This window comes from Passer montanus, unplaced genomic scaffold, assembly GCF_014805655.1.
Source record: "Passer montanus isolate IOZ18808 unplaced genomic scaffold, ASM1480565v1 scaffold57, whole genome shotgun sequence".
NCBI classification, from domain to species: domain Eukaryota; kingdom Metazoa; phylum Chordata; class Aves; order Passeriformes; family Passeridae; genus Passer; species Passer montanus.
In genome coordinates, this window is record NW_024370705.1 from 2,657,846 (window position 1) to 2,670,022 (window position 12,177).

General features: G+C 38.1%; 1 protein-coding gene across 2 annotated transcripts in view; it reads right to left on the reverse strand.

Moving 5' to 3' along the window:
* SPECC1L (sperm antigen with calponin homology and coiled-coil domains 1 like) overlaps window positions 1-12,177 on the reverse strand; it is a 62,493-nt gene that overhangs the window by 23,852 nt on the left and 26,464 nt on the right. For both annotated transcript variants that reach the window (XM_039725832.1, XM_039725831.1), the window contains exons 6-10: window positions 10,265-10,338; window positions 9,607-9,782; window positions 8,233-8,399; window positions 6,527-6,618; window positions 1,848-1,938 (exon numbers count right to left, since the gene is read on the reverse strand). In XM_039725832.1, the coding sequence (XP_039581766.1) occupies window positions 1,848-1,938; window positions 6,527-6,618; window positions 8,233-8,399; window positions 9,607-9,782; window positions 10,265-10,338 (600 nt within the window). The remainder of the gene's footprint in view (window positions 1-1,847; window positions 1,939-6,526; window positions 6,619-8,232; window positions 8,400-9,606; window positions 9,783-10,264; window positions 10,339-12,177) is intronic.

Genomic DNA, 12,177 nt, shown 5'->3' on the forward strand with positions numbered 1-12,177 from the left:
GCACCAGGAACACACCAGGAGCACCTTGATCCTTCTGCCCTAAAGCCTCTTGCTAATCCACTTGTCCTGGTCAAAAAAACATCCTTACACCAAAAGGCTGAGACAGGAACCCCCATTCAGACATGGCCAAAAATATTCAATATGTCTTTCACAATGTTCAGTGGTAAAGCTTTTTTCTTTTTTCCAGTAGATTGCTTTACCCCTCAGGTGATTTATTTTTTCCTCCTCTCTGGTTTGTTGGATTGACATTTTTTGGGCTTTGGGGTTTTTTTTTTCATTTTATTATTAAATAAAACTACAATTTTTTTCCTTTCTTCCTCCATGCAGTAAAGTCTAAAATGTGCCTTTACATATTGTATTGCAAGATCACCTCTGTCTAATGCAAATGAGTAACAAAAATCTACAACAAAATTAATTTTTCTATAGCAACAAATCAAAGCTATTTCCCATTATGAAATATTCCTTCAAGTAAAAACTGCAAACAAAAGGTTTACATACTCCTACGTAGAAACACTTAGATGACAGTAATTTGAATATAAAACCTCATGGAAACAAGGATTAAGAAAAGTAAAACCCCATTTATTAACTGAAAGTTGACATTTTCATACATTGCTGGAGAGATAGATTAAAAATATATATCTGTATGGCTGTAAACAGGAATTCTGTCTGGCACCCTCACTCCTGGAACACAGTCCTGCTCCTGCATTCACTATGTGACATTTTCATACACTGCTGGAGAGATAGATTAAAAATATATCTGTATGGCTGTAAACAGGAATTCTGTCTGGCACCCTCACTCCTGGAACACAGTCCTGCTCCTGCATTCACTGATTTGAAAAAAAACCACAAAAGCCATGTAAAACATACCATTCATTTTGTGTTTAAGCTTATGTCTAACCCTTATGTCTTACCCTGAACTCTGTAACAATTAAAGAATCCTGTATTATCTTCTTGGAAAGGCATTTCAATATTCCTAAAAATATCAAAGTTTCTAAAATTAAAACTGCAGCTGCATTGTACAAATAGCCTCAATATGGATTCAACAAAAGCAAGAAGGAAATCTGGCACATACACACTATTATGAAGTGCTACAGAAAAAAAAAACCCAACCCTTTAGAAAACATCAGACCTCAGGAATACCAAATTGAGAGGAAATATTCAGCCTGGAGTCATATGGGGATTATCTTGAGAAACATCTACACACAAAAAGCCCCTAAAGCAGGCATAAATCAGAGAACTACACCCAACACATGATAGCCATTCATTCTCACAGGAAGAGCACATTGTGAACAGGGTTTTGAGAGACAAAACAAAGTTCACAGAGCAGGGGAATATTGGGAAATAGATAAATCAACACTCAATTCCATTCAATTTTTCATTTGGCTCCTGAAGGTTCAATACTTAATTAGGTTATTTTATTGTTCACATGCAATACAATGCCAACCATCATCTTTGTTTCATTTTGGGGGTTAAAAAACCTGTAACTCCAGAGGTTGGGTTTTTTAATATCTGGGACAGCTGCAAGATATGTCCCTGAAATTATCTTATCTTGATTTTACAAGTGATCTTAGTTTATGCACACACCAAAACTTGTCAGACTAGTACCAAGTTATCAGCATGCAGTTGTGGTTCTGTTGGAAATTCAAAAATGCATCTTTATGTTATACCACCACATGTGATGAAACACAAATAGAAAGAACTTAAACATGAAATAGTCTATGATTCTACTAAGATATTTAGATAATAAAAAGTAAGTAACATGATGATGCTTTGGATACTAAATAATTTTTTAAAGAACTATCAATAGCAGTGCTAAAACCAAAATTTAAATGACCTTGAATCAGTACCTTGAACAGGAATTTCTGCATAGCTTGGTCTTTTGTCTGTCAGTGTAGCAAGGGGTTTTGAAGCTGAGATTGGCCCACTTATGGAATGCCTCTGAAAAGGAAAAATACTTGTGTCAGACATAACACGAAGGTAAGAAAACCAAATGTGGAATTGCAGAATAAGCTTTAGAAATCCAGATATGATATTATTAATAATTTTAAAGAACTACAAAAAATAAAGAAACCTTTGAAAAATTTTCCTTCTTTACTTTAAAAACCTTTACTTTTGCCAATCTGCCTATGCCTTGATCCTGTAACATTTACTTCTTTAAGCTGAGACCTGTTCCTCAGACCAATGTTAAAAATTAAGGCTGTGAATGCTGCTGCAGTTTTTGTATTAATTCTCACCTTCATTTATATTTTGTTTGAACAAACCTGTTCTGGGTAAACTTGATGTGTTTATTTAAACCAACAGAACCCCCTACACAAAGCCAAGGTTTTAGTGCATGATCTGTGTTATTAACATAAGCCTTTACAGCTTTGTGCCTCTTCCTGGAAAGTTGGGAGAATGGTGCAATGGGTACAGTGACCCAAAGCACTCTTTGCTAAGAAAAACACCACTGAAAAAATGGGGTTTATTCAGAATGCCAAGTGCTTTTGTTCCCACATATTTAACTGAGATGCTCTGGGAACAAATGGAGAGACACATTTTATTATTTGTCAAAGATATAATAAAATACAATTTATTTTTTTTCCTTCTCAAGTCACTTCAATTTTTGTTCTCCTCTAAAGAGCTCTGAATTGAGCATTTAGTTTCCAAGTTTTATATAAATATTTAGCAATATAAGGCTTTTAGCAAGCACACGATCACAGCTGTGTTCAGACTCGTACACACAATGCAGTAAGCACTGAAAAGGACTAAAATAAGCATTTTAGTCTCACACAGTGAATTGTACAAAGCAATAATTACCCTTATAGTTACTGAAACAGATTCAGTTGCTGAAGACTCATGGAGGATCGCCCACAATTATTTCAAATTAATCATTTCAAAGAGCCTATTGCAAATTATAGTTCATTCTTTATTCACCCTGTCCTTTCTATTAGATTCCAATATTTAATCATAATCAGTCCACTAATGTGTTTATCCTGAAAACTCTTTCTCCATCTGGCCCAAGGTTAAATGAGTCTTATCTTCACAAAATACTAAAGGTCAGATGTTTCTCACGCCAAATTATGTAGCAAGACAGACAAATGCAGAATTGTGATTAAAATAAGTTAACAGTATATACTTTACAGCATCCCATAGCACAGGCAGGATTACAGGGCCACGTATTCATCAGCTAGAGTCAAACTAGAGTTATCCTTTTCTGCTGGAAATCAAATGGAGAGAACAACTGCCAAAGTACAGCATGAAGAATTTCACCACTTCATATACCCAATGTCCTACACACAAAGATTATACCTTTAAATGTGCAGGTGAAAGTGACTGTGAGCCATGCACAGAAATGCCCACAACATCTTCCCTAAGAGCTGCCATTTCACACTTACATCACCTACATAAAAAACCTCCAGCCATTTCATTGCATCTCCCCAGCCCAGGAAACAGCTATAATATGAGGCTAAAATAAAAATATTTAATTTTGGTTAGCTTTGGGACTGGCACTGCAGACACAGGGGAGTACAGAGCTTCAGCCAAGAAACACAGGTATGTACAGAGCTGGATAACCATCTACCTTTAACCCCTAAAACCAAACATCCTTTGTGGGAATGGTCAGAAAGTGGCTGTATCACTCAGCTGATAACTTGCTGTATATTGGTCTTGTCTCTTTGTTCCTGTTGGCACTGCAGACAGGGCTCCCTTGCACTGTTTAGTTCCTAATTCCAAATCTCACAGCTACCAGCAGTAACACAGGGACTGATGCAATGCAAACCAGAGCAACATGGACCAACTGATGCTTATCTATTTTCACCTGCCTTCACCTATACAGCAGTGCACAGGTGTCTGGGATATGCTTTAAATTAGAAACAGAACTATAGCAGGATGAACTAATCACTTCAACTCCAAGTATTTGGTTTCTGACTTGTCATCCTTGTGTCTGTTAGCTATGGAAGGAAACATGACCATCACCACTACCCAGGTACCTCTTCCTGACCACTTTGCATTTCATGCCAGTGCACCTGCACGTGGCAATTGCAGAACAAACAGTTCTTCACATATTGCCTAGTTAAGATATGGGAAGGCTTTGACACTAAATTGCTTGGACCATGGAAGTTTACATGCTCAAAGCAAAACAGGGCATTCAAAGGCAACCTGTAAATCTGAAACCACGTCTGTTTCAGAGACTTCTCCAGCTACAAAACAGAAAATGGAAGTACCCAGGGAAAGCAGCAGATATACTCTCTTGTCCTGATATTCCTCCCCAGGCATCTGCTTTGGTCACTCCCAGTGGCATACCAGACCAGCTAAGCTTTGGGCTAAGCCAGCAGGGCTGTTTTCACATTCTGAAGAGCATTCTCTTCATACCTCCCTTCCTAAATTGCTTTGCAGTACTGCTAAGAGCCATAGTAAAACACAGCTATGTTCCACTGCAGGCTTGGACCTGAAGACAGAAAGAGTTTTGTTTGTTTTGAGTTGCAAAATATATCCAAGAATCTATCTCATTACATATACACACAGCTGTAAAGAAAAACAAACCAACCAACCAAAAACTCCTCAAGACTAAGGAAATTCATTTCACAGTCCAAAGACAAAGTGCATGGTTGATACATCAACCACATTGGTCAATGTTTTTTGCAACCAAAATATATTATCTTATCAACACTGTGCCAGTTTTTTAGTAGGTGCCATGTAAATATTTCCCCTGTGATAGCATTTAAGAGGAACTAAAATTAATTATAACAAACACTGCAACACCCATACAGAGATCCACCTTTCCTCAAAGACCTTGAAACATAGATGACTTCTATAAGGTGGGAGCAAATAGGTCAGCTCACATAATGATTACTTATTAAAATCTTACTTTTCAATTGAAAGAGAGAACAAACAAAAAATGTTTTAAAAAATTACATAGAATGCAACAGTAGAAAATGAGGCAGCAATATGAAAATTAAGAAAACTCAACCCCCTTCTCTCTTGAGCAGAAAATATTCACATAACTGAGGTCATGAAACCCAATTGCCTTCTGGATAATTACAAGCACTTTGAAGAAAACCACCTATCTTCAGAAAGACAATAGAAGCTGTTTTCATTTACCCACCCTTCCCTTTGTTTTTCAGGCAATGTTTCCCACTAATGAGTATCCAGCTGTTAATGACTTGGGTCTATACCAGAAGCTGAATTCAAAATTCAAGTAATTCTGGCAGATCAAGAACATCAAACAAGAGTTGTAAACCTGAGCAGCTTTGCAGTATTCTAAGAGATTACTTTGGTTCATGGTTAATTTACAGGTAAATAAAGTGAGATAAGCCTTAGGCTTCACCAAAAAGTCTTCTGTCTGCCAAAGGTCTGGTTCAGCCCATTGGAACATGAGATTAAGTCTGCCTCTTCCTACAAGAGTGCAGAAATAAACAGAAATATAAAGCCAGATCAATAGGAACAAAGCATCTGTCAGCGAACTCGTCACATTTAACTAATTTAGAAAACTGCTGTCACGAGTGACTGAACCACAAGAAGAAGCAGAAGCTCTCCCAAAAAACCATTTAATTCTTTCTCTTTGCTTTAAGGCTATCTATTTGTTTCATGAAATTCATTCTTAAATGAATAAAAGCTGCACTAGTCTGAGAATGGGAGAACAGTCAGTCTGTTCCAGGTATTGTTCCTTGAGGACTAAAAGCTAATATAGCTATAGAGTCCTCAGCTCAGGCAGAGAGAATGTATTACCAAATCATTACACTGACCTACAGTGAAAATCAAGTTTTGGAACTTTTGGATAGCAATATCTTGAAGGCAACAGGAGAATTATGGATATCAAAAGAGTAAAACAATGTATATTCTTTGACTATTATTTATGAATCTGGTCCCATCTGCTTTGTCCTTAAACCTGTTGGCTTCTGCCAAAATCTCACTTCACACACCAAGTGAGATAATAAAGCCAGCAAAGATCTACAAAGCTGAACATCAGAGTCCTGACACTGCCATCCCAGTGCACCCAGGCTGCTGCAGCAGCTGAGCAAAAGGACAAAGCTTCAGAGGGGACAGCACAAAATACACAGCACCATCACCCACTGGCCAAACTCTGCCAGTGCAAAATGAACAAAGAGCAGAAATCTGGAGTTATTTCAACCCTCCTGTAAGGCCTGCATTTTTGAAAGATACAGATTTACACTGATGCTTGCTGAGAGATTCTGCACAGTCCTTAGTCCACTGCCAAAGGGGATTACTGCTGTTTCCCTGCCAGGCACAGGACTAAGAACTGACAAACTGAGCTCTAAAACTGAGGAATGCAAATAAAGTCTTCCTCTCACGCTTTTTAATAGCACAGGAATAGCAATGATTGCGAATATTTAACAAGAATTTCCAAGTTTCCAACGTGGTTCTCAGTGAAAGACTTGTTAGACTGAACAGTTTAGTAATTACTTACTTAAGGCAACATTTTATCATTATTTCCCCAGCAAGTCAGCCAATATTTCTATGTTACCACCTGTGGTTTCACACAATCTTCTTCACTCAGAAGGATTAAGTGCAGTCATAAAACACCCACCTGCATAGGGGATACAGCAGCAGCTGGGGGAGTTTTCATAGGACTTGGACTCAGGGGAGTGCGAGGAATTGTGGCAGCAGCAGGGCTTGGAACTAGGAGGAACATGGAAAGGAAGCCATGGTGAGCATGACACTGTTCTGCAGTGCAACAGGAGACTGCTAAAGCCAACCCTCACCTTGTACTTTACATTACCAGTTTTACCAGATCACACTCTCAGAATTTCAATTAGCAATTGACTGAAAAGTCATTTGAAAGTATGCCTACACATTTACTCCCCTGCAATTACCTTCATTTGCTGTCTTTCTATCATCCAAGGTAAAAGCCTGAGCTGGCTGGGGGTGGACAAGGCTAAGGTGCAGGATACTATTACCTTGGCAGATGTAAATCATGGCATTACTAGTTCTCTGATCTTCAGACAATTAAAGAGATAGCAGCAGGCTCCTGGCTCTGCTCATAATACAAGAAAGATTAACTATATCACCTGCTTCTCCTTTCTAGCTTCTAATCCAAGTCCACGAGCACTAGTTTATTATATATCTTAAATTTTGGGATTAAACAAGTAACATTTTTACAAATGTATGAAAACAGAAAAATTCTAAATTGGTGAATCAGTGATCTGATGATTTAACAAAATGATTAGACATGAATGCTGAGGTAGAAGGCAGATATTATCTTCAAATAAAAGATTCCAAAGAAGGGAAAAGGGTTTTATCATTTAACTAAACTAACTCTGGCAAGAAAGCTCCTTCCTACAGTAACATACTAAAAAAACCTTTCAAATTAACAGTAGAAAAGTAAAAAACTGTAAATACCTGTGAAGAAAACGAGCAAGCATGAAAATAGAAGCATTTACAGAATGGTTAAATAATGGAAATGGTTGTATATCTTAAACCTCCTGGTTCTAAGCAGTGGACAGCAGCTTTGCTATGCACAGTACTGCACTGGCTCTGCTAACTTAGTCTGCTTCAGACCAAGCCTTTTTCTATGAAACTTATTGTGATTTTGTTGGACATGAAAGTCAAAACCCAAAGACCTGGCAAGGGAAATACTTTAATCCACACAAGGTTTCATATGCAGTTAAAGGTGAAACCCAAGTGTTTCTCATTTCAGAATAATTACTTGGACTCCTTGTTCTGGTCACCTATGGAGAAGAACACCACTTCTTCCCACAATCAGAATCATAGCAAAGTCCACTGTATCAAGACTCCTTTCATTTTAGAAAATATCTCCCATATACTTCAATAGGTGATACTGGCTGGATCTTACTTTTAACTGTCATCAGTGCTCTGAGTATAAGATATAAGTTATTAAAAGAAATAAACTCAGCTCTAGCTATTACATGGCTTTCAAAATGCTTAATTTGGAACATTAAGTTCACATTTTAATAATCAGGCTGAAATCAGCTGTGCTCCCAGCTATAATTACGTGTGTCATATGTGTTTATGTATTTCTAATATACAGGAGCACTGAATCAAAGCATCCAGCATATGAGTCACTGGCAATGCGACAGCAAAGAGAAAAATAAAGACAAGACAAAAAAGGATGCTTGCACTTAACTGCAGTGAACAATCTGTTCTGCAATCCAGTTTGGGTTGGTTTGCTGCAGCCATCACTGGGAGGTCAGGACAGGATAAAGCAGTTTGCCTCTGAGCCATCAGATGACCAGAGGCAGAGGGGCAGCTGCTGCCCTGGCTGCTGGGACTCACCTTGGGAGGAGGCACTGTCGAAGGACTTGATGAGAGTTTTCACAGTGGGAGTTGGCTCTGAGGAGGTGGAGGACCTGCGGCTCAGGCCCATGCCTTGTCTCAGAGCTGCCAGATCTCTCTCCACTGCATTCATGTAATTGTACACTCGACCGCGCTCTTCTTCCTGCCTGAAGTCAATGTGCTGCTCATTTAGGGCATTTAAAAAACATTTCAACATGCAAAGGCTTAAAAAAATCAACACAAATTGAAGTAAAATCTATGGTCCAAATGGGTCATTACATTAACCTAGTTTTCTTTCCACTTAATTCAGAAATAGGTTATCAACCCAATTTTTCACTGTAATTTCTTACTACTTGTCAGCAACAGAGCTCAGCATCTGGTAAAAAAAGTCTATCAAATCAATATTTGATATAAGGCTTAATTCCTACTCCTATCTCACACACATGGATGGAAAAAATTGAGACTTCAGGATTTCATCATTCCACATAAAAATAATCATCTCAGAGGACAGAAATTTGTTCCACCTGAATAAATGGAAAACAATTTAATATTAAGGAGGTAAGAACATGTTTCCAGTATACATCTTTAGGCAGCATTAGCTTTTCTCCAAGTTTCACAGCCTGTGAAAGGATCTCCTATCCTACCAGATGCTGGGCTAAATATAATGTAAATCTCACCAAATTCCCATCCATGCAGAAAACAATTGTTTTAAATATACACATCACGAGCATCATTACTGTAAGCTATGTACAGATCTGACCCCTAGAGACAAGGTAGTCAGGTTTCAAATGGTTCTGTCCAAGATGTTCCTATTTGAGGACTTTATTAATTCTGAAAGACAAATAACTCAGCTTCTAAATATCTGGAGCACCTCATTGAAGCCACAACACATCACAATTTGGATTATTTTTGTTTTTATATAGAAAGCACCTCTAATTATCAGTGGAAAGAAAACAGCATAAGTTACACGCGGAACTAGATGAAGGTTTCTTCTCAGGTAAAACCCAGCTGTGTTTTTAACCACACCAAAAGCCTTGACTGCTAATAAAGAAATATTAATGATGGTACAGAAAAGCCAACACTGCTTGTTTTTCACACTGTGGGAAGCCAAATCATTTTTAGCTGTTAAACTGGAAAAATCCTCCATTTCACCTTGGTTTTGTAAAACCCTGGGTGGATTAAGTATACAGTATAAAGAAACAGATATTGCTGTTGTAAAATGCTGAAAGCTGCATAAAGCAGCTTGCTGAAACACAGATCCCCACAGCGAGAGGATTTACAAACTTCTGGAGCCTCAATAAATAAGAACCAGCATTTCCAAAGCTGCACCTCCCCTGCAAAAGGGACCACGTGTCCCTGCTGTCACTGGCATACTTGCGTGACTTGATCTCCTCCAGCTCCTTGGTGAGCTTCTCGTTCTTCTCCTGTGCCTCGTGCAATCTGCGCTTCAGGTCCCCGATCTCCTCCTGGGCCTCGGACTTGATGTCATTGGCAATGACCACGGCAGTCTGCAGGTCTGCCTGGAACTGACGCCATTCTGCTGACTCCTCCTGGAAGCACCAATGTGGAAGTTAACAATAAAAGTTGTCCTTAGAATTCATCGTTTTCCTATGCTGTTAAAGGAAATTATTTACAGGAACGACAGAGGCATTTGTTAGGCACAACCTAACTCACAAGATAAATGGAAGAGGTTTTGCTGGAAATAACTAGACTTTGAAAGTCATTAATTTCTTTTCTGGAGACAAATAAAATGTTGAAAGTGGAGGAGAAAAATATTTAATATTAAACTCCACATTAAAATACACAGGAACATTTTCTACTAAGCCCAAAATAATATCTTTGTGACACTGAGAAATTTTTAGTATTGTTTAGTATCTGTAGGTTAGTAAATAAATTCCCATGATGCCTGTCTTTCAGAAATAATAGTTTTATTGGCATTGTATCTAATGATATTATCTTTTCACAAATTTCATAAGCTAGTCTTAAGACATTCTAAGCTGACAATTTATTGACTTTTTCGATTTTTACCTACCCGGAGTCTCCTGTGAAGATTCTTGATCTCTCTTTCCATGTCATGTTTTTGATCCTGAAGTTTTTTAACTGTATCTGGAAAAAAAAAGTTAATTTTCCTGTAAGATCTTAGTCAGGGATTTATTTACTTAAAAATGAGTAACTGAAAAGACCTGCACATGTTTTTGAAGACTTACTCAAAGAAGACATTTTTATAACCAAAGACATCTGAAAAAACATAGTATGAAAAGGAATCATTTGCCAGAGGGTGTTAATAGGTACAACACTCTCCTCTGTGGCTGGTAAGGGGAGCAGCATAAGCAAACTCAATTCTTATACAAATCCCAAATCACAAAACTAAAACAACAAAGCAATAACAAAGAGTAAGTAAACAAGGCAGACAATTTAACATGAAAGGACCCTAAAAACATGGATGTCTGGGGGTTTCTCCTCCTCAAACATAAGCTGCAGCTACAGGAAGCCTTTTGATTCACAATTTAATTCCTGCCACTAAGCAGCTGACATAACACTCACAGCCCTGCCTTCCACAGGGATAAAACTGAACTCATGTCCCCAAGATTCTGACATTCTTGTCTACCAAGCTACTATTTGAGGTCCAAGCAAGCTATATTTACAGCAAAAGGCCAAACAGCCTCGTGTTACGAGAGAGAGGGTCCCTAAATCTGTCAGCAGGAGCACACAGGGTGCACAGCCCCACCAGCAGCAGCGTGTGTGGCGTCTGACAGACTGGCTACTGCAATTATTACTCATTTGTGCCTTTATTCAATACACAAAGACAATGTGATTGATTACTCCATTCTGAAAACTGAGCAACTAATGAAGCAGCATAAATTTCTAATCAGTGTGTCACTTCACTGATCCTTGGATTTTAGGATGTTTTATTTCTATAGCATTGTGTGACTGTAAAAACTGCAAAAATTATGGAGAAACTGACTAAATGCTTTTTTTTGTTCAGGTTCATTTTCCCAACACCTGCTGGAAACAAATATTTTTCCTGTGTATTAGCAATGCTCTTTCCACAACATGACTGAAGGTGTCTAATACATTTAGGCTGTTCAATACACAAAACCTTCCTCAACAGCCCCAGGTACAGGGACTTTTTAAGTCACAGTTAATTTCTTAACAAGAATCATACAAACCTCATCTGGCCTGAAAACACAATAACCTTTCCAAGTTGGAATATAAAACCCAGACCAATACTTCTGTATTTCTCTCCTCCTTGTAAGACTGCCCATTTTAAGTTGCACCCAGCTGATCTTTAAGCTTTGAAGATAAGCCTACAGGGTGGGCCACTCAAATCTCATGCTACCATAATACTTGAGCAAAGCCTTCCAATTTTTAGCTTGTCTCTTGATACACAATTTGTTTGAGCTAAATTCAGAACTAGGAGGCCAGCTTTAGGCCAAAGTTATAAAACTTGCTCCCCCCACCTTTTTCTTGAAATACATTTTGGAACAAATCAAGCTGATGTTCATCTTCGCTTTTAAAACAGTTCAAAGAAAAAATGTTTTTAAAAACAGAATTTGCAGCACTACTAAAAGCAAGCTATCTAAAAATAACCACAAACCAGAAACCACAAATGTACCCACAGTTAAAGCTTGTGTAGTGCCATTGTTTTGAGCTTCTGTGAGTTATGAAACGCACCATTAAATTTTAGTGTATTTATGCTTTGAAGTAAAACACAATGGTCTGAATATTCTGCAGGTACATAAATAATACAGAGCAGTTTACTGCAGTTGTTGGAAACAGTGCTCTCTCTCCTCCCCAGTCAACCAAGGAGACTAAAAATACCCCCCACCTAACTGCAACTGAATTTGAAATGCAGTGAGAAATTATGACTGAAATAAGTGATTTCACCTCTTCCACCAACTGCAGCCTGAAAACTCCAGTGGTCAAAATACGCAGAGGCTGCCA